A 23,342-nucleotide genomic window follows, 5' to 3' on the forward strand; every position below is an offset into this window, starting at 1 on the left:
ACCCTATATTTAATATATTGTCATCCCTATTAAAACAACAAAAAGAACACATAGATATTTATGAATACAAATATATTTCTATAAACATGTTTCCTTTCCCCAGCCCAAAATATATCATTTTTTTTGTTAAAAAGAAGTAAATTCCTGTCTTCATTTAATCACAAAACTAGCATGAAAATGAGCTCAAGAAATTAGTACTAGTAGATGACTTGGAGGAGGGGAACAATGTGGCTACAGTTCAGTGCAAGGAAGGAAATACATATTTTACCATGTGCCTTTTAAATATTTTAAAATTGTATTACCTATTCTAATAATAAATAAGATAAACAAATTTTTCTTAGCTGTAGGTTTTTTCCTGTTTTTTTCTTTCAACCAGCTGTTTAATGAACTTGTTCAAGAGCAAGGTCCCAACCTCGATAGGACATCTGCCCACGTCAGTGGCATTAAAGAATTGGCACGTCGCTTTGCCCTTACATTTGGACTGGATCAGATCAAGACACGAGAAGCAGTTGCCACACTTCACAAGTGAGTGAGCTAAATAAATATTTTCTGTTATACAGAATCTGTTTTACTGGAGTTTAACTGAAATGACTGTTATTTGACCCATTTTTAGTGATAAATGATTGAATTTTCAAGTTATTAGAACTTCAGAGATTGTGTAGTGTAGTGAATCTCAACTAGGAGGGACTTTTTAATTTGAAAAATAATCCAACTGCCCGTTTTTTCAACTTCTAAGTATAAAAAGTAAAGTTTCACAAAATATTCTTGTCTGTCAGTGAGAAGATGTTACAGGAGACATGGTTTAAAAACACTGTGCAATGCTGATTTGGTCAACCTTACTTCATAACTGAAAACTGACTGACAGAATTTCATAACTGAAAACTGAGTGACACACAGCTGCTTGACACCATGACCAACTCTGAGAACCAAGTTTTCTGACAATCTAGTTATCTTCTTAGGGTATTGTGCTACCCCTACAAGATACACATAGAAATTTAGCTTTGTTTCACAACTTAGAGATTTTTATACTGTAAATATTAAGCATATATGTCATACAAATTAACATTGTTTTATGCTTCGAATTTATCAGATTTTACTACATTTAGTGATGATTATCCTGCCTTTCCGAATACTTTCAAATTCTAGCCCACTGAGAGAACTATACTCCCTAGCTGGAAAAATAAGGTGATACTTTCTTTTACTTCAGGGATGGCATAGAATTTGCCTTTAAATACCAGAATCAGAAAGGACAAGAATATCCACCTCCTAATCTGGCTTTCCTGGAAGTACTAAGTGAATTTTCTTCTAAACTCCTTCGACAGGACAAAAAGACTGTGTAAGTTGCTTTTATCATAATATGCTTGTAATTTTAAATGTTTTATTTTTTAGAAAAATGTTAATCATTTAGATATAATTACTGTTGATAACATAAGCTCTGATAGCTTGTTTTAAGGAATTGCAGTTTTCTATCAAGCATTTATATAGTTCTTTCCCTGCTTGCTTTTAGTACTTTGGAATTAAGTGGGAAATGATTTCTTATTCCACAATTCAAAGAAGTAGGGACATTGGCTTAGCCATTCTTTTTTCCTTTTATATTAATTATATTTTAGTTTTACAGATGGTCCTTGAACAACACAGTTTAGGGGCATCGACCCCCTCACAAAAATTTTGTATAACTTTTTTTTTTTTAATTTAAAATATCAGACATTCTTTTCTACTTCATTTTTAAAATTTTTATTGTAGTTGAGATGCAGTATTATATTAGTTTCAGGTGTACAACAGTGACTCAACAAGTCTATTCATGATTCAGTGCTCACCGTGCTAAGTATAGTAACTGTCTTTCACATAGAACATTATTACAGTATTATTGACTATATCCTCTATGCTGTACTACATATAAGTTTTGATTCTCCAAAAACTTAACTATTAGTAGCCCCCTATTGACTGGAAGCCTTACTGATACCAGCCAATTAACATATTTCATATGTTACATGTATTATATGCTGTATTCTTAGAATAAAGCAAGCTAAAGAAAAGAAAATGTTAAGAAAGTCATAAGGAAGAAAAAATGTATTTAGACTGTTGTGGAGTATTTATTGAAAGAAATCCATGGACACCTGGGTGGCTCAGTCAGTTAAGCATCTATCTGCCTTTGGCTCAGGTCATGATCCTAGGGTACTGGAATGGAGTTCCACATGGGGCTCCCTGCTCAGTGGGGAGCCTGCTTCTCCCTCTGCCTGCCATTCCCCCTGCTTGTGCTTGTGCTCTCGCTCACTCTCTCTCTGACCAATCAACCAATCTTTAGAAAAAGAAAGAAAAGAAATGCACATATAAGTAGACCTGCACAATTCAAATCCATGTTTAAAGGTGAACTGCATTTTTATTTGAGTTAGTTCAAGAAGAGTGATTTCTTTTTCTAAAGTTTAAAGAAATAATATATGCAGTTTTCATTAAAAAATATTGATGGGGGACGCCTGGGTGGCTCAGTTGGTTGGACGACTGCCTTCGGCTCAGGTCATGATCCTGGAGTCCCGGGATCGAGTCCCGCATCGGGCTCCCAGCTCCACGGGGAGTCTGCTTCCCTCTCTGACCTTCTCCTCGCTCATGCTCTCTCTCACTGTCTCTCTCTCAAATAAATAAATAAAATCTTAAAAAAAAAAAATATTGATGGGATCCTGAATTTTATAAATTGCCAGGAAGGTGTGTCAGTTGTAATAATAGGCTAAATGAACAGAAATTTGGAAAGACAGTTAAAATTTTTATTAATTTGGTATTTCTAAGGGAAGATACTGACTTTGTGTTGGTCAGAAAAAAAATTTTTTTTGAAGATTTTATTTATTTGTCAGAGAGAGAGCACAAGCACGGGGAGAGACAGGCAGAGGGAGAAACAGGCTCCCCACTAAGCAGGGAGCCCGATGTGGGACTTGATTCTGGGACCCTGGGATCATTACCTGAGCTGAAGGCAGATGCTTAACTGACTGAGCCACCCAGGCATCCTGATCAGAAAATATTTATTAAGCCCATAATCTGGTTAGGTAATGTTCTATAGCTATTGTTCTAGTATGGCCAGGCAGTGAACAACACAGAGTTTCTGCCCCCAGAAAGCTTTTGTTTTAATGCAGGGAGACACAACATAAACACAGGAATAAGAGTCTGAGGCACTGAAATAGAGTAATATGATAGAGAATAGTAGTGTTGGGTATTTGTGGGGGTGGGGTGGTTTGAAAACTCTTATTATAGGCATTTACAGGTATACATTTTCCTTCAGGTTCTACTTTAGCTGCATCTTGTAGATTCTGGTAGCTTGCATTTTTTTTTTCATTCATCTCAAAGTATTTTTTTTATTTCCCTTGTGATGTATTCTTTTATCTTTTAGTTGTTAGGAGTATTTTGTTTAATTTCCACATACTTGTGAATTTCCAAATTTTACTTCCATTATTGATTTTTAATTTCATTCCACTGTGGTTAGTGAACATACTTTGTATAATTTCAGCCCTTTCAAATTTATTGAGGCTTGTTTTACAGACCAACATATGGTGTATTCTAGAGAATGTTCTATGTATACTTGAGGAGAATATGCATTCTTCTGCTGGTGTTGGGTGGTGTTGAGATAACTGTTAGGTCACGTGGCTTATAGGTTTTTTTTTTGTTTGTTTTTTGTTTTTTTTAGTAGTATTTTTCAAGTCTTCTATTTCTTTGTTGATATTTTGCCTAGTTGTTCTATCCATTATTTAAAGTGGGGTATTGGAGTCTCCCCAACTATTATTGCTGAATTATTATTTTTCCTTTCAGTTTTGTCACTTTTTACTTCGTGTATTTTGGAGCTAGGTATACATGTTTCATTGTTATGTCTTCCTGATGGATTGACTCTTAGATATCATTATAAAATATTCTTCTCTGTCTGTAGTAACTTTTGTCCTAAAATCTGTTTTGTCTGATATATTATAACTGCTCCAGCTGTATTTTAGTTATTGTTCGCATGGTATACCTTTTTCCTATCCTTTCACTTTCTGCCTTTTTTATCTTTGAACCTAAAGTGTGTTTCTTAGAGATGACATGTAGTTGGATCATGTTTTGTTTATAAGAAGTGGATGTTTTTCTAGTGTAACATTTCACTTTCTTCAAAAATACTTAATTATACATTTTTAGTTATTTCCTTAGTGGTGTTTTGTTTTGTTTTGTTTTGTTTTGTTTTGTTTTGTTTGGTAGGCCTTAAAATACGCATCTTACCAAAATTTCTTCAAATTTATTCTAAGGAAATATGAAAACTTTACTCCTATGTAGCTCCATTTCTATTCTCCCCCTTTGGTGCCTTTATTGTTATACATACTGCATCTAAATATGTTACAATCCAACAATACATTATTATAATTATTACTTGATATAATTGTATGTCTTTTAAATACCCTTAGAAGGGAAATGGAGCCGTATATATTTATTATAGAGTTTGTTTTAATAGCCTTATTTACCATTTCTGGTTCTCTTCATTTCTTCCTGTGGATTGAAAAATACCATCTGACATCATTTCCTTACACTAATAAATCTTTACTTCCACCAACTTCTTTTGTTTTATTATCAAATGTATATATATATATGTGTATGTGCGTGCGTGTGTGTATACATTTTATTTGTTTGTTTGTTTGTTTGACAGAGATCACAAATAGGCAGAGAGGCAGGCAGAGAGAGAGGAAGGGAAGCAGGCTCCCCACCAAGCAGAGAGCCTGATGCGGGGCTCGATCCCAGGACCCTGGGATCATGACCCAAGCCGAAAGCAGAGGCTTTAACCCACTGAGCCACCCACGCATCCCATAGTATCAAATATATTATATTTCTATCTTATTGACACAATAGCACAGTAATACACATTTTTATACAATTGCTGTTTAAATCATTAAAAAATATATATGTATATGTATATATATGCAGTTATATTGTTTTTTCTAACTACCTATTAATTATCTTTCAGCTCTCTTTGTTTCTTCATGTGTAGATTATTATCTGGCATCATTTGCTTTCAGCCTAAAGAACATCTTTTATTTCTTGTAAGGGAGGTCAGCCAGCAACAAATTGTTTTTATTCCATCTGGGAGTGTATTTATTTTATATTTAGCTTTGGAATATAGTTTTGCTAGATATAACATTCTTGTTTGATAATGTGTTATTTTCAGTACATTGACTGTGTTATCCCACTGCTTGCGCCTCCATTGTGTCTAATGAGAAGTCATTGGAGTTTAAACTTAATGGAGCTCCCTTGTATATAATGAGTTACTTTCTCTTCTCTCAAGATGTTTTCTCTGTCTTTGGCTTTTAGCTAAAATTTTGCCTGTGATGCATCTGAGTATGGATCTTCCTGCATTTATTTGCTTGGACTTTGTTGAGCCTTGAGAATGTGTAGGTTAATTTTTTTCATCAAATTTGGAAGCAATTAACCATTATTTCCCTAAGTTTATTTCTACTCCTTCTCCTGGTATTCCCATTACACCTACTAGTGCACTTAATGATATCCTACATTTCTGTGATGCTCTGTTCATTTTTCTTCTTTTTTTCTCTGCTCTTCAGAATCCATAATCTCTGATATATTTTCAAGATTAATGATTATTCTGCCAGCTCAAATCTGTTGAGCCCCTGTGGAGAATTTTTAATTTTTGTTATTGTACTTTCCAGCTGCAGAATTCCCATCGGTTCTTTTTTTAAGATGTATGTATGTATGTATGTATGTATGTATGTATTTATTTGAGAGAGAGAGAGTACAGGGGTGGGCAGAGACAGAAGGAGAGGGAGAAATAATCCCAAGGAGACTCCCTGCTCAGCACAGACCCACCCACCCCCAACACGGAGCTCAGTCTCAGGACGCTGAGATGACGACCTGAGCCAAAACCCAAGAGTTGGATGCTCAACTCACTGAGCCACCCAGGCACCCCTATCATTTCTTTTTATTCATATTCTCTATTTCCAGAGGTAGTGACATCATATTTTTCATTTTATATATATATATTTTTTTTTTTTTTTAGTTCTTTGAACATTTTTTAATAATAGCTTTGCAGTATTTGTGGGCCACTGTTTTTATTGCTCACTTTTTTACTGCTGTATGTAGGTCACATTTCCCTGTTTCTTTGAATGTCTCATAATTTTTTGTTGAAACTGAACAGTTTAGATAATAATGTTGCATATATGATACATTATGAAATAACTTAGCTACTCTTGATACTGATTCACTGCACCCCTATATATTCATTTTGTTTGGTCATTTGTTTAGCGTCTTGGTTGAACAAACTCTGTGAAGTCTGTTTCTCTTGGAGTATGCAGCCTCTGCTTTCCCTACTCAGAATTTTCCCCCTTTTGTTTTTTTTATCATTTGACTTGAATACCTGGGAGTCACCCCTGTATCAGCATTAGACTCATTAATCAAAGATTATGCTTATACCTCCTTGGCCATTTAGATTTTTACTTATTACTATTTGATGTGTGGCTTGAAGGCTGCTATCACAGTACAGGGGGTTTACTCTGTCCCACAGTCAGCCAGAGGACTAGCAGCTTGGAAGTTCCCTCTCTGATTGCTCCTGAGAAGGGCAGCCTTGGTTATGTGCAGTTTTCCAGACAAACAGAAGTATGTGATTTAGTTTAATTTAATTCAGTTTGATTTTATTTGATTTAGCTTAATTTTTTAAAATATTTTATTTATTTGACAGAGAGAAATCACAACTAAGCAGAGAGAGAGGAGGAAGCAGGCTCCCTGTGGAGCAGAGAGCCCGATGCAGGGCTTGATCCCAGGACCCTGGGACCATGACCTGAGCCGAAGCCAGAGGCCCTAACCCAGTGAGCCACCCAGGCACCCCTGATTTAGCTTAATTTTTAAAGAAGTTTTGGTTCATGGCAAACTTGAGGGAAAGGTACAGAGAATCCCATCTATATCCCCCTGCCCTTATACATGCAGTCTCCCCATTATCAGCATCTACCACCAAAGTGATACAGTTGTTACAATTGATGAACCTACCTTGACATACCATAATCACCAAAGTTATATTATAGTTCACTCTTGATGTTGTACATTCTGTGGGTTTAGACAAATGTATAATGACATCCATCTATCATTACGGTATCATACAGAGTATTTTTTTCACTTCCCTAAAAATCCTGTATTCTGCTTGTTCATCCTTCCTCTCCGCCCCCAACCCCTAGCAACCACTGATCATTTCACTGTTTCCATAGTTTTGCCTTTTCCAGAATGTTACATAGTTGGAATCACAGGGTATGTAGCCTTTTCAGATAATCTTCTGTCACTTAGTAATATGCATTTAAAGTTCTGTCTTTTCATTGCTTGATAGCTCATTTCTTCTTCATGTTGAGTATTATTTCATTGTGTAGAAATACCACAAATGATTTAGCCATTCACCTACTAAAGGACATCCTGGTTGCTTCCTAGTTTTGGCAGTTACGAATAAACATTCCTGCATAAGTAATTGTGAGGACTTAAATTGTTAAGTCTTTGGGTAAATACTAAGGTGTGTGATTGCTGGGATCACATGGTAGGAGTATGTTTAGTTTTTAAGAAATTGCCTGTCTTCCCAAGTTGCTATACCATTTTCTGTTCCCACCAGTAATGTATGAGAGTTTCTATTCTGCATCCTCACCAGGATTTGGTGTTTTCAGTGTTCCGGATTTTGGCCATTCTAAAAGGTGCATAGTGGTATCTCATTTTAATTTGCATTTCCCTGATGACATATGATGTGATGCATCTTTTCATGCTTATTTGCCATCTGTATATATTCTTTGGTGGGATGTCTATTCAGGTCTGAAGCCCATTTTTTAATCAGGTTGTTTGTTTTCTTATTGTTGAGTTTTAAGAGTTCTTTGATTATGTTAGATAGCAGTTCCATTAGGAGATGTATATTTTGCAAATATTTTCTCCCAGTCTCTTCTTACTCTCTAGACAGTGTCTTTTGCAGAGCAGAAATTTTTAATTTTAATGAACTCTGCCTCAACAATTATTATTCCAGGGACCTTGCCTTTGGTGTTGTATCTAAAAAGTCATTGCCATATCCTGGTTTTTCTTCTGTATTATTTTCTAGGAGTTTTATATTTTACATTTAGGTCTGTGATCTATTTTGAGTTGATTTTTGTGAAAGATCAGGGTCTGTGTCTTAGACTAATTTATTTGCATATGGATATCCAGTTGTTCCAGCACTACTTATTGAAGAGACTGCCTTTGCTTCTTTGTCGAGGATCAGTTGACTATATTTGAGTCTATTTCTGGGCTCTCTTTTCTGTTCCGTTGGTCTGCATGTCTGATCACTTGACAGTACCACACTGTCTTAATTACTATAGACTTTTCTTTATTTTTCCAGCCTTACTGAGATAAATTTGACAATATAGCATTGTGTGTTTAAGATGTAATGATTTGTGTAATGATTTGATATACATGTATATTGCAAAATGATTATACTGTAGCTTTTTAGGATTTTATTTATTTATTTGACACACACAGATCACAAGTAGGGAGAGAGGCAGGCAAAAGCAGGCTCCCTGCTGAGCAGAGAGCCCGATGTGGGACTCAATCCTAGGACCCTGAGATCATGACCTGCGCCGAAGGCAGAGGCTTAACCCACTGAGCCACCCAGGCACCCGATACTGTAGCTTTATAATAAGTTTTCTAGTTGGATAGTGTCAGTCCTCCAACTTTGTTTTTCTCCTTCGGTATGGTATTGGCTATTCTGAGTCTTCTGCCTTTGCTTATAAAACTTAAAATCCACTTGTCACTATCTACAAAATAACTTGTTGAGATCTGGGTTGGAATTGCATTGAATATAGATCAAGTCAGAAAGAACTGACTTAGCAATACTGTCTTTGTAAGCATGAACGTGGAATATGTCTCCATGTATTTAGTTCTTTTATTTCATTCATCAGAGCTTTGTAAAAGTTTTCCTCATATATAGATCTTGTATATTTTTTGGCAGATTTACACCTTAATTCATTTTAAGGGGTGCAAATGTAAATGACATTGTTTTGAATTTCAAATTCCACTTGTAATTTTGTATCCTGCAAACTTGGTACAATTGCATGTTCATTCCAAAAGAGATTTTTCTGTCAGTTCCTTAGGATTTTCTACATAGATAATCATGTCATCTGCAAACAGTAACAGTAATTTCTTCCTTCCCAATCTCTGTACTTTTTATTTCCTTTTTTGTCTCATTGAATCAACTAAAATTCCCAGTACACTATTGAAAAGAAGTGGTGAGCAGGGACATTCTTGCCTTATACCTGATTTGTTGGGTTGTCTTCAGGTTTTTCACCATTAAGTATGTTAGCTGTACAGTTTTATGTTAGCTGTACAGTTTTATGTTAGCTGTACAGTTTTTTGTAGTTTATCAGATTGAGAAAAATCCCCTTTTATTTCTAGTTTACTGAGAGTTTTTATCAAGAATAAGTGTTAGATTTTGTCAAATGCCTTTTCTATATTTATTATATATATCAAATGCCTTTTCTATATTTATTGATGTGATACTTGATTTTTTTTTTTTTAGGCTGTTGTTGTGATGGAATATATGAATTAATTTTCATATGTTGAACCAGCCCGGCATACCTGGGTTACATCCCACTCAATCATGCTGTATATACTTCTTTTTCTATTTTTCTAATATTTTGTTGAGGATTTTTGCTTTATATTCATGAATTATTAGTCTGTAGTTTTCTTATAATCTGTCTGTCTGGTTTTGGTATTAGGGTATTACTGGCCTTACAGAATAATGTAGAAAGTATTGCTTCTCCTTCTGTCCTCTGAAAGAAATTGTAGAGAATTGGTAGCTTTCTTCCTTAAATAACCAGTTAACTCATTTGAGCCTGGTGCTTCCTGTTTTGGAAGGTTATTATTTATTGAATCAATTTATTTAATAGATACAAGCCTCTTCAGATTGTTTCTTCTTCTGGGAGATTTGACAGTTTGTGTTTAAAGGAATTGGTCTCTTTCACCGGGATCATCAAATACGTGGGCATAAAGTTGTTTATAGTATTCCTTTATTTTCCTGTTAATGTCCATAGGATCTGTAATAATGTGTTCTCTTTAATTTCTGGTATTAATAATGTGTATCCTCTGTTCCCCCAACCCCTGCTCCCCTTAGGCTGGCTAGAAACTAATCAATTTTATTGTTCTGTTCAAAGAACCAGCTTTTAATTTTGCTGATTTTCTTTATTGCTTTCTGTTTTTAATTTCATGATTGCTACTCTAATTTTTATTTTTTTCTTTCACTTTGGATTTAATTTGGTCATCTTTTTCTAGTTTTCTAAGGTAGAAGCTTAGATTGTTGATTTTGGATCTTCTTTTCTGATTGGTGCATTCAATGCTATAACTTCTTTCTAACCACCGCTCTTACTGCATTGCACAAATTTTGATGTGCTGTTTTCATTTAGTTCAAGATACTTTTAAATTTCCCTTGGGAGTGCTTCTTTGTCTCATGTGTTTAAAGCATATTATTTAATCTCTGTGTATCTTTCTGATAATGATTTCTGATTAAATTTCTAGTTAATCTTAATTTAAGAGCAGACGTTGTATGATTTCTCTAATTTTAAATTTGTTAAGATGTGTTTTATTACCTAGAATGTGAACTCTTGACGTTACAGGTGAGATTCAGAAAAACGTATATTTTGGTTTTGGATGAAGTCAGTCTGTAGATACTAATTCTATCCAGTTGATTGATGCTGTAGTTGAGTTCAGTTATGTCCTTACTGATTTTCTGGCTGCTGAATCTGTCCATTTTTTTAAAGATTTTTATTTATTTATTGGAGAGAGTGAGAGAAAGAGCACAAGCCTCGCGGGGCTGGGGGGAGGCAGAGGGAGAAGCAGACTGCTCGATGTGGGACTCAATCCTAGGACCCTGATATCATGAACTGAGCAGAAGGCAGATGCCTAACCAAGTGAGCCACCAGGCACCCCTGAATCTGTCCATTTCTGATACAGGAATGTTGAAGTCTCCCAACTAATTGTAGTTTCTATTTGCAGCTAGTTTTTGCTTCATACAGTTTGATGCTCTGTTGTAAGGGACATACATGGTAAGGATTATTATGTTTCTTGGAGAATTGGCTCCTGTATGATTCTGTAATGCCCTTCTTTATTCCTGATAACTTTCCTTACTTTAAAGTCTGCTTTGTCTGAAATTGATGTAATTACTTCTGCTTTCTTTTGATAACTTTTACCATCTATTTATTCACTTTTAGTTTATGTGTGTCTTTACACTTAAAGTGGATTTCTTATAGACAGCCATACTTGGGTCTTGTTTTTTGATCCACTCTGGCAGTGTTTTACTTGGTACCATTGATGTTCAAATTGATTATTGATGTAGTTGGACCAATACCTACCATATCCCTTGTTGTTTCTGTTTGTTGCCCTCGTTCTTTGCTTTTGTCTTCCACTCTTTTTTCTGCCTTTTATAAAAAGTTTTAATTGAGCATTTTATGAACAATTTGCTCTTTTTTCTTAGCATATTGTTACTCTTTTTTTAAGTGGTTGCCTTAGAGTTTGCAATATATATTTACAGCTAATCCAAGTCCATATTTAAATAGTACTGTATCACTTCACAGGTATGAGTACCTTATAATAACGGGTATGAGTACCTTATAACAAACTAATCCCAGTTTATCCCTCCTTCTCTTGCATCATTGGTGTCATTTATTTCACTTATATATAAACATATATAATCAAATAGATATATGCATATATGTGATATATATAAGCATACATAATCAGATACATTGTTGGTATTATTTTGAACAAAAATTTGTTTTGCCAGATCAATTAAGAAAAATTAAAGTTTTTCTTTTACTTATTCCTTCTTCAGTGCTTTTTTTTTTTTTTTAAGATTTTATTTATTTGACAGATCACAAGTAGGCAGAGAGGCAGGCAGGAGGGGGGTGTGGGGGGAAGGAGGCTCCCCACCGAGCAGAAAGCCCAATGTGGGCCTCAATCCCAGGACCCTGAGATCATGACCAGAGCTGAAAGCAGAGGCTTAACCCACTGAGCCACCCAGGCACCCTTTAGTGCTCTTCTTACTTTATGTAGATTCACGTCTCTGACCTATATTATTTTCCTTCTCTCTAAAGTACTTCTTTTTAACGATTTTATTTATTTATTTGAGATATAGAGAGTGCAGGTGTGGGGGAAGGGGCAGAGGGAGAGGGTGAGGGAGAGCATCTCAAGCAGACTACATGCAGTGCATAGAGCCCAACACGGGGCTCAGTCTGCGACCCTGAGGTCATGACCTGAGCCAAAACCAGGAGTCAGATACTTAACTGAACTGAACCACCACCCAGGCACCCCTCTAAAGCACTTTTGCAAAATTCTCTCAATTTTTAGTCTGAGAAAGTCTTTATTTTTCCTTCACCTTTGAAGGATAATTTTGCAGCACACAGAATTCTAGTCGGGGGAGGGGGGTTCTCTTAACACTTTACTCCACTCTCTTCTTGCTTGTGTGGTGTTTTGAGAAGTTAGACATAATTCTTATCATTATTCCTCTATAGATAAAGTATTTTCCCCCTCTGGCTTCTTTCAAGATTTTTTTCCTTCATCTTGGATTTTTTGTAGTTTGAAAATAATGTGCTTAAATGTAGCTCTTTTGTCATTTTATCCCGCTTGGTGTTCTCTGAGTTTCCTGAATCTATGGTTTGGTATCTGATGTTAATTTGGGAAAATTCACTATCATTTCTGTTTTAAATTATTGTTATTATTGTCTCACTTCTCCTTCTCATATTCCCATTATATTAACACCTTTTGTAGTTGTATTATAGTCAGATACTGTTTTTTCTCCGTCTATAATCTCTTTGCCTTTTTTTTTTTTAAGATTTTGTTTATTTATTTGACAGAGTGAGAGAGATCACAAGTAGGCAGAGAGGCAGGCAGAGAGAGGGGGAAGCAGGCTCCCTGCTAAGCAGAGAGCCCAATGCGCAGGGCTCGATCCCAGGACCCCGAGATCATGACCTGAGCCAAAGGCAGAGGCTTAACCCACTGAGCCACCCAGGCGCCCCATCAATCTCTTTGCTTTTCAATTTGGATTTCAATCAAGGATTCTCTTGCTGTGTCCCCCAGAGCAGAGGTCTTTTCCTCACCTGAGTCCAGTGTACTAAGAAGCTCATCAGAAGCATTCTTTATTTCTTTTACAGTTTTTATCTCTAGCATTTCTTTTTGGTTCTTAGGATTTCCATCTATCTGCTTTCGTTGCTCATCTGTTCTTGTGTGCTGTCTGCTTTTTCCACTAGAGCCCTTATCATATTGGTCATAGTTGTTTTATTTTTTTTTAAGATTTTATTTATTTATTTGTCAGAGAGAGACAGCACGCAAGCTGGGGGAGTGGCAGGCAGTGGGAGAAGCAGGCTCCTTGCCTGCCAAGTGGGGCTCAATCCCAGGACCCTGGGATCATAACCTGAGCTGAAGGCAGACACTTAACTGACTGAGCCACCCAAGTGTCCTGACCATAGTTGTTTTAAATTGCCAGTCTGGTAATTCTGATATTTCTGTCATGTCTGATTCTAATGTTTGCTCTGTCCTTCATATTGTGTTTTTGCCTTTTGGTATGCCTTACAACTTTTTCTTGATAACCAAACATGATGTACTAGATAGAAGCAACTGCTGTAAATTACCTTTAGTATTATGGTGATGAGGTATGGGAGGAGGGGAAGCATTCTATAGTCCTATGATTATAGGTCTCAGTCTTTTAATGAGTCCATGCCTCTGGATTGTAAACTTCCCAAGTGTTTCTCAGTTGTTTTCTTTACCCATGGTTGGGACAAAATGGGTAAAGTGGGCTGGAGTTGGGTATTTCTCTTACCCCAGATGGATTAGGTTCTGGTAATATCCCACCAAGCTGTGCTCTGCTTAACCAGTTTCTCCTGAGGAGAGGCTTTGTTAAGAATAATATACTCTGGCAGATTCTGGAATGGTTCCTCTTCCTCTCCCTCTGCCAATAGCACAGGGGAGTTTGCTCTAATATTTTACTGTGGAAACCCAGGTGAGTTTCTGGAGGTAAATCTCACAATATTATGGAGAGGTCACCCTATGACTGGGTCCCTCTGAGTTTTGAACTCTAACATTGGTCACAGTGAACTTCCAACAATTTGTGAATTATGGCTTAGGTTTTCCTACCCCAGCAATGGTCTCAAGGTGGTTTTTGCTTCTGAGTCTGCTCCAATAAACTGTTTTCCTGTGTCTTGCAATCTTGGGGACAGCTATTTTCCTCTCTATGGATCCAGGAAGTTGTTGATTTTTTTAGTCTGTTGAGCTCTACTTGTTAGGATGCAGCGACAACTTCCAAGCTCACAGGCAGACTGGAAACCAGTCTACTGTGATTTTATATTTAAGCTTTCTATAAGTTGCTCTTGGGTCAGAGCAGCTTATTTTTTAACCAGTGTTTGCACTTAAGCCCCTTGTGCCAGTGAGGCTTCCTCCCTGTGTTGATAGATCAGTGTAGAGCATGGTGAATGGTAACAAAATGCCCTCCATCCCCTGTTCTTTTTGCCCATGAGTGGATGCAACTTAAGCATATGTGAGGAGCCTTGCCAACTTGTATGAACATCTTTGATCCCAGGAGGGCTCTTCTTAGCTGTCTTTTCCCCTATTCTGTTAAATTTCTGTCTGCTCTACTCTTCTTTGGTTGCTGGGCAGAACTTTTATGCCACTGAACAGGATCTGGGTGGGACAGCATCCCTCTGCTCCCAGCGTAACACCCCTTTATTGTGAGCAGGGAGCCACAGGTAACCCATAGTTTTCAGCTTGTCCCTTCAGGTGGTCTTAGCCTGCTGTGCCTGGGAGAGAGTTACTACCTGACAAGTAGGGGATGGTGAAGAAGGGAGCCTTCTTCCTCCCAGCTACTGTCCAGAATAGAGATTCTGCAACCCACCAATGGCCTGCCTCTTCCAAGGTAGCTCTAGATGAGGAGCTAGAGAAGGAGAGGCCCCCCTCTTATCCATGTCTGCCCAGAATAGAGGTCCTAGAGTAGCAGTGGTGGGGGAGAGGAGACAGGGAAAAGGATCAGGTCATGGTTCAAATGCTATAAACTCTCACTGTTTTACTGAGATTTAGATTTTCTTGAATAAATGTTTCTCCATTTGCTGTATGCCCTTAGAACAATTTCTGAAGACTTTAAATGATTGTCTTTTATCAATTTTACCAGTTAAAAAGTTGTTATACCAAGCTCCTCCCTTCACCATTATAGAAATCCTGCCCAGGTTTGAACAGTTAAAAAGAAAATTCAATAACCTTTTAAGCTAAACTTCTGATTTTTTTTTTTGAACATTGATAGAGGAAGCAACACACACACTCACACACACACACACACACACACACACACACATACAGGCTTAGTAATACATTCACCTATTTAAAAGCATTGCAGGGCTTGCTTCAGCAGCATATAGACTAAAATCAGAATAATAATAAGCATTCCAGAAATATGTGAAGCAAAACCTTACATTCTCCTCCCTCTTTTTCCAAAAGTAATCACTGTTAACAGTATAATTTGTGTCCTAGGGGATTCTTCAGAACTTTCAGAGAGAGCACCTCACTTTATGAAACAAGTAAGTGATACATGAAGTGCTTCCATGAAAATCACTGTTCTCTTCTATTGTGTTTCTAGTCATTCATACCTAGAGAAATTCCTTACGGAGCAGATGATGGAAAGGAGAGAAGATGTATGGCTTCCACTCATTTCCTATAGAAATTCGCTAGTCACTGGAGGTGAAGATGATAGAATGTCTGTGAACAGTGGAAGTAGCAGCAGTAAAACATCCTCAGTAAGGAATAAGAAAGGACGACCCCCACTTCACAAAAAACGCGTAGAAGGTAAGTCTGCCTTTACCCTATGAGACAAGTAATTTGCTTACTATTGCAGAGGTAAAGTGGCAAATCTGTTGAAGCAAGGTAGTACTGTTAAGTATATTATTTCCTTGTAGATTTGACACATACTGAGAGGTTAAGGCAAAGAGGTTGGAGTAGACAAAGTGGAACAGAAAAGGGTCAAAGAAAAAGAAGTTGGAAGAGCATGAAACACAGAGGACGATGGTGCAGAGAAAAAGAAGAAACAGTTATAAAGGTTTATAAAATTGATCCATACATTAAAATTTAAAATAAGGTAGTCATAATGTCAATTATCAAAATTCATCCTAATGTAGAAAATATTCCGTTAAGTTGAAGGTAGACCTCTGCAGCAAACTGAATATACCAAAACAACTTTCCATTTCTACCCCATGGATGGATAATCCATTTTTGTGCAATAAAATAATGATAGCCAACTCTGGTTTTAAAACCTCCATGGACTCTGGGAACCAGGGAGTTGAACTGCCATGAAAATGTGATCATTGGTAGTTAACTCATGTATCCAAAAGACTAAAAATTGCTTTATTAGAGCATTACTCTTAAACTAAGACAACTCAAAAATGCTTATTTCCTCAAATAACCTTCCCCCATCTCCATGCTTTTCCTAATAAATATTCTCCAAACCAAGAGAGAGGAAAGCAGTGATCTGAATCCTGCTCCTCTGCTCCTTTTTACAACTTTCTATTTCCCTTTCAGAATCTCACCTCCGCTGCCTAAAAACTAGTGACTCATGAAAGATTTTGCTACAACCTGTAGCAAAATTAATTAGAATTTAAATCTGTTTCTGACATCATTGGGGAGGCAGTATTAACTATTGGTAAAAGCACACACTCTAAAACTAGAGTTCTAGAATTCACACCTGGCTTTCTAGTTTTAAACCATGTGACTTTTGAGCATGTTATTTAACCTCTCAGCCTCATTCAGTGATCACATAAAGGATGATCAGAGTACCTATCCTGTCAGCTATTGTAAATATTAAATGACATACTTTACACATAGAGGTTACTTATTAGCACAGAGCTTAGCACATAGGCACATGCAGTAAATGTTAGCTGCTATTGTCAGGATGTCACTATTTCAAAGGAAATAAAAGATATGAAAATACTTACAGGATTAATGTTAAAGATTTTCTTTTGGTTTTTATCTGTGAGACTTAAAATCTTTTTGGTCCAGAAAATGAAAATACTAAATCCTATCTTTGGAGTGTAGGATCCTAAACTTTTCTCTAAATAATAACTGCAGTCACTTCCTTTTTAAAATGTCTTCTAGAGCAGCCTCTATCAGGATGCCTACCCCCCACATTACATCTCTCCATCCATCTATCCAGTCTGTCTAGATATAGACAGATATATAGATATAGACTAGATATAGACTAGATATATACTAGATATATAGATATTTTTACTTAACAGCTTTTCTTATATGTAATATTCATATTAGCCAACATTCATTACATTCTTGCTGTGTACCAGAAATGTGCATTATTAGCATTTAATCATTTACTAACATTTGTAAAGCACTTAGGTTTGTATGTGGCACACAGTGAGTGCTGTGTAAATGTTTTATAAATGAACTCTGAGTTGAACATTATTACCTGTATTTCACACAGAAGAAACTAAAGCTTAGAGAATTTAAATAACCATATATAATTCCATCACTAATGGGGTAATCAGTGTTATCTCCAGGATGAAGAAAAGCATACATGAACCAGATAATTTGTTGTTAAATTGCAAAAAAGGAAAACTTGCTGTGTGTCAGTTTGAAATTTACCAAGACACTAAGGTAGGTCATGTGCCAGGCATTCTTAGGAAGTAGCTTCATCTGTTTGGAATGAAGATGAGAAAGCTTCACCAGAAGTGTTTTTATTGAGGAATCCTTACGGGTTAGGAGGATCTCTTCAAGAAGAGTGAATTCTTCCTAAAGTTATTCATTAAGTCTTTACCACATACTTTTCTAAGAACTCTGTGAAATGCTGGAGATTAGGTATTAATAAAAATGCTCATAGTACATATGGGAAGACAGAGAAGCAAGCAATTTTAGTTCCACATGGGACGTGCTCTAATGGGCCAAAAAACGTTTTCTGGAAACATAAAGGGAGTCATCAGACTTAATGAATCAGGAAAGATTTTCTGGAAAAGATGACATGTAGTAAAGCTGAAAGATGGATTTACTAGGTTAAGAACCTAAATGATATCATTCTTACCATAAAATTTTAAGTGCAGCAAAAAACAAAAGTTAGGAATTAAGTGTTGAATGGAAAGTGGTATGAATAAAAGAAAATGAAACCTCTTTTTGCTGGTTAGGTAAAGAAAAGATTATTGAATAGTGAGCTGCAGATCAGTGCAATGACCTTAACAAGGCAATAGCTAAATATTTCCAGGAACTAAAAAGCTGATCTAGAACGAACACATGTATCTGATAATTTTTGAAAACACTGAAAGATGGAATGTTTGATAGCAAGTGAGGAACCTAACATGCTGCACAAATGTGAGACTTCATGGAAGAAGAAAAATAATGGGATTCATACTGTGTACTTTGTGATTCAAATTCTTTTTTTTTTTTTCATTTAAATTCTTCAGAAGGGAAAGCATAACAGTAATAATTTTAAGTCTCCCCATATTAAGAAAATAGAATGTTTATAGTAGAAACTTCAAAATTATGTAACATTATATCAGCCTATAGTTTAGATACATACATGCTTTAATCTGCTCACATCTTTGTAAGTGATCTTCAGAAGAAGGAAGAAACACTCCTGGTCCCTTGAAGAAATTTAATTCTAATTACAGAGATAACATATACACTTGACAAATCAGCTACCAGTGCAGGCCAGTGTATAATTAAATCCTAAGTAAGTAGGAACGATTTTGTTTCCTCTAGAAGTTAAAAGAGAATGGGAAGTGGGGGCTGGGTAGGATGATTACGGAGGGCTTCCCTAAAGAGGCATGAAAACAGTGAGCCTCTTAACTGGATGGCCCCACACATAATGCACATACAACCTGGCAAAAAGAGTTGTTTCTCTGGTGCAGTGGGATTTGTTGATTTCTCAGTAGAGACCTGCCAAACTTCAAGTGCTACTCTCTGGGGCCCCTTGAAGGCCCAGCAAATACGCCCTTTGTTGCTTGAGTAAAGGAAGGTTACAGGGGTCTCTGGCTGGCCTAATTCTTCCCCTTCTGCCGTGAATTGATCCTTAGAGGGACTTTGAAGAGAGGATAAGGTAAGGATAACTGACATTTGATGGTTACATCCATTACCTCATTGATCCTTAAAGCTCTTTGAGGTTGGGTATTGATATCCTCATTTTGTATATGAGAAACATGAGTTTTTAACAGTAACTTACAGAAAGTCACAAGTGAGTCGTATAGGTGGGATTCAAGCTAGGCAGTCTAAGCCAGGATCCATGCTCTGCAGGTCTGTGCTATAACTTCTACCAGAGTTCACTCCACTCATGACATTTTATGACTCTAACTGGAATTTTACAGATGAAAGTCTGGATAATACATGGCTAAACAGGACTGACACCATGATTCAGACTCCTGGCCCCCTTCCAGCACCACAGCTCACTTCCACTGTACTTCGGGAGAATACCCGGCCCATGGGAGAGCAGATCCAGGAACCTGAATCTGAACATGGTACTGAACCTGACTTTTTACACAAGTAAGTAGTAAAAATTCATGTTCTTGGTATAAAACCTTTAATTGTTAAAGAAAGAAAAGCTTGTATCAAATAAAAACTTTGTTAAAACATATTATTGGTTAGTTCATGAGAAAAAAACCACAAGCAGAGATAAATAATTGATATTAGAAAGTATATAGTAAGTCTGCCAACACTTGTTAGATATCAGTTAATCGAAGTCCAGAGAACTTTAAAGCATAGTATCTCAGTATCTCACTAAGTGCTGATCTCAGTTGAAGTTTAGGGGATTCACTGGGCAGGTCTGTTTATTCTCAGGGACTTGAGAAAAAGACATCCGGTTCACTTCCTTGGAAAGAAAGTCTATTATAAGAGTCTCTGCTAAGGTTCTTACTAGTCTGAACACCAAATAAATAGCCTACGCCTTTTATCAATCCATTTAATTAATAGTACTTTGTCTTGGTCAAGTTTATATTTTAAACTTAATCTGTTATGGATTAAGATATTTGTCAGGATACTGGATAAATTCTGAGAACAGTTGCCCTTTCTCTAAGAGAGAATCAAAGCCCCTTACTTTTTCCCACACTAGTAATTAATATGTTTTCTAGTACCAGGGCCCCCAAAATTTTGGAAAAGGCAGGATGATGGTATGACTTTTGCTATTAAGAAAAACTTAACATTTCCTTTGTTATTTTCCATTCAGCTTTGAACTTGTCCTAGTTCTTTGTGTTTCTGTTCATACTGGGGTAATGCTGTGAATTACTCTAATGGATGAGAGAAATCTCATTTGAACTCAACAAATGTAGCAGGCTGAAAAAGGAAAGAGGCAGTGTTAGAATTATTCAGATCCTTGGTTTTCATAAAGCATCTTTGCCCAGAGGATCTGCCTTTCTTCAAAGCTAAAAGGATAATTGTTGTCAGCCACTGTGTAACAGCATTCATAGAGGGTAGTCCGCGTTATGATCAGCATTCCCGCCCTTCTTCCTAGGGGATGAATTCTTCCTTATTTGAACAGCCTGTCTTACTTCACCACTTGTTAGTTACTCCCCTCTGTGGTCTACTTTTCCCTGCTGTAGGTTTATCAGTTTAATCAAGGTGGTAGCCCTACATGATTCAAAGATAGCTGCTCAGAGAGAACTTCATGAAACAGATGTAATCTATTAAAAACCATTAAGGTTTACATCCTGTAAAATCCCCAAGAGGCAAGTTTATGCAAGTGTCCATGTGCCAGTAAGTGTACAGGGCAGGTGCAAATTAGCCCAACATGCACCTGACTCCAGATCTCTTCAGAAGGACTAAGAAAAAAATGTGTTAATACCTTTTCTTGTTCAACTCTGGAGAGCTCTGAGCCACAAGACCAGCATCATTTCTGCCCCTTAGGGGACTGGTTGTCCAGTAGGAACACTTGTGAGCAGGGCAGCAGAGGTCTCAGAAGCAGTCTTGTTTGACAGAGACTTGGGGAACAAAGCTGATAAATTAAGCACCTATAGGGGAAGGAAAGGTTTTATTTACCCCACCCTCTTAAGATCCTTGACTGGGTCTGAAAATTTAAACGGACACATTTTATTGAATTCTTTACATGTACATGGGAGCTTTTACCCATAGAATGAAGACCTGAAGAAGTTACCAAAGCAGGGAGCTTTTATACCTTTTAGACAAAGAATAAATTTGTGAAGAATAGACAAGACAAAGGGATTTGGACTAGGAGTAGTGGAGCCGAGACTATGTAGTTCATATCATCCTTAATTAGGAAGATAAGGGTTAGTTTAACAAGGTTTGTTTGTAGTTTCCTCTGGTGCCATCTCTGGATTGGTAAGAATCTGTCTCCCATAAAATGAGAATTTATTTCCTGTCTTTAGGCAGAAAAGGAGGAGCTTTTTCTTTGTTCCCTGCTTCTTAATTGCCTTCAGCTCAAAATAACCTTTATCTCAGAGGCAGTATTTTGGGGTGACATGCTTCAGTTTCCTTCACACCTACCAACCAACCCTTGGAGACTTAGGCATCTCTTTGGACAACTTACTGACATTTCTGCAAAGATAGATCCTTCGATAATGATCTGTCTCACCCTTAACTCTCTAATAAATCCAGCTAATTCCCCATACATGGGGATTAGGCCAACCAACGATGGCCTTCTTGGCGTGGGACTGATTAGCTAAATTCATCTTCCGCCAGAAAATGAATAATGTATTCTCTTAGTCCTCAGATGCAGATCTCTTGGTTAGGCCAACCAAAATTAGAAGATTTAAATCGGAAGGACAGAACAGGAATGAACTACATGAAAGTGAGAACTGGAGTAAGGCATGCCGTGTAAGTGTTACATCAAGTATCACAAGAACATAATGACTATGAGATGCTGTTCATTTTGTGGAATGATGGCTCTCCTCTGACATTTGGTCTCAGAAGAGGAGTTAAGATCATAGTCATAATTCAGGATATGCTGTGCAATGTAGGGTAGAAATAGAGGGTGTGGACTTCTGAGGCTTTTGCCATTTAAATCCTAATGCTGCCACTTGCCAGCTCTGTGGCTTTGGGCGGGCTCTAAACCTCAGTGCCTCAGGTTCTTCATTTGTAAATTTGGGATAATAGTACCAGTCACATAGAGTCTTGTGGGAATTGATACATAGCTAAATAATGTTAACTTCTGTTATTACTGCATTTAAATTATGCTTCCTTTTGCTAAGTGGAGACGAAATCTTGAATGAAACAAATGAATGATCCTTAATTATCTATAGGAGTTAAGGATCATAATCTGTGGAGCCTATGGGTTGTGACTGGAACATGTGCTTTCATTGGTTAGAAGAGCTACTGTAAGAAAGAGCCAGGACTCCAAATTTGATGAGTCTGAACAGCATCTGATCATGCTTTTTCCTTGTCAGTCGGGGCCTAATGGAGGAAGATGCTGAGCCCATCTTTGAAGATGTGATGATGTCATCCCGGAGTCAGTTAGAAGATATGAATGAAGAATTTGAAGACACCATGGTTATTGATCTGGTAAGGAAATTTCAGTATATTTTCTTCTGTTAAAATAAGTGAAAGTGTTGGTGGAAGATGATGCTCTTGTTTTCAGAACCCCATGAAAAGGAGAGGTCTGTAGAGGTTATAAATGTAGCAGCAGGAAGGACCAGTGTAATCCTTTCGCACATCTGGATGAGCTTGTATTTTTCAAGCCTGCTTTTCTAAGCAGTCAGATTTTAAATTCTGGCAATAACAGGAACTGGTTCCTTATTACCTTCTTGAGAAGGGGCTCACACTAGATCTCTCTCTTAGTATAGTGTGTACATTTGGTCTCAAACTAACTTGGGAGTCTGATGATACATAGAGTGTTTTCTAGCATAGCAACCAAACACAGAATAAGGACCATAATTGTTTGGTGTGAAATAAGAAATTATTGACTTTGTCAGGAATAGTAATGCATGGGGGTTATATTTTTTGTTTTTTAATTTCTATCAGAAATACATTTTGAAACAGTTACAGGTGAAATAACAGAAAAAAAAAAAAAACAGGAGACTCACTGAAACAAGATTGGCCAAAGGTTTGACAGTTGAAGCTAGGTGATGGGTATATGGGAGTTCATTGAACTACTTTATATATTTGCTGGGGCTGCTATACAAGTACCACCGACTGGTTGCTTAAACGATAGAAATTTTCTCACATTTCTAGAGGCTAGAAGTTTGAGATCATGGTGTCAGGGAGACTGATTTCATTCTGAGGCTTCTCTCCTTAACTTGTAGATGGTCATCCTCTCCCTTTACCTTCATATGATCTTTCCTTTGTGTCTCCTTTTCTTATAAGGATATGAGTCAAAATATATCCTTTCTTATAAGGATATGAGTCCACCCACATGACCTCATTTTACCTCA

General features: G+C 36.9%; 1 protein-coding gene across 3 annotated transcripts in view; it reads left to right on the top strand.

Moving 5' to 3' along the window:
* Positions 1-23,342, top strand: part of STAG1 (stromal antigen 1) — a 425,489-nt gene that overhangs the window by 399,505 nt on the left and 2,642 nt on the right. For all 3 annotated transcript variants that reach the window (XM_032869634.1, XM_032869636.1, XM_032869635.1), the window contains 6 exons: positions 377-525; positions 1,208-1,336; positions 15,614-15,819; positions 19,332-19,506; positions 21,679-21,789; positions 22,359-22,473. In XM_032869634.1, coding sequence (XP_032725525.1) covers positions 377-525; positions 1,208-1,336; positions 15,614-15,819; positions 19,332-19,506; positions 21,679-21,789; positions 22,359-22,473 — 885 coding nt within the window. The remainder of the gene's footprint in view (positions 1-376; positions 526-1,207; positions 1,337-15,613; positions 15,820-19,331; positions 19,507-21,678; positions 21,790-22,358; positions 22,474-23,342) is intronic.

This window comes from Lontra canadensis, unplaced genomic scaffold (genome assembly GCF_010015895.1).
Source record: "Lontra canadensis isolate GAN:19392208 unplaced genomic scaffold, GSC_riverotter_1.0 scaffold38, whole genome shotgun sequence".
In the NCBI taxonomy this organism is placed as follows: domain Eukaryota; kingdom Metazoa; phylum Chordata; class Mammalia; order Carnivora; family Mustelidae; genus Lontra; species Lontra canadensis.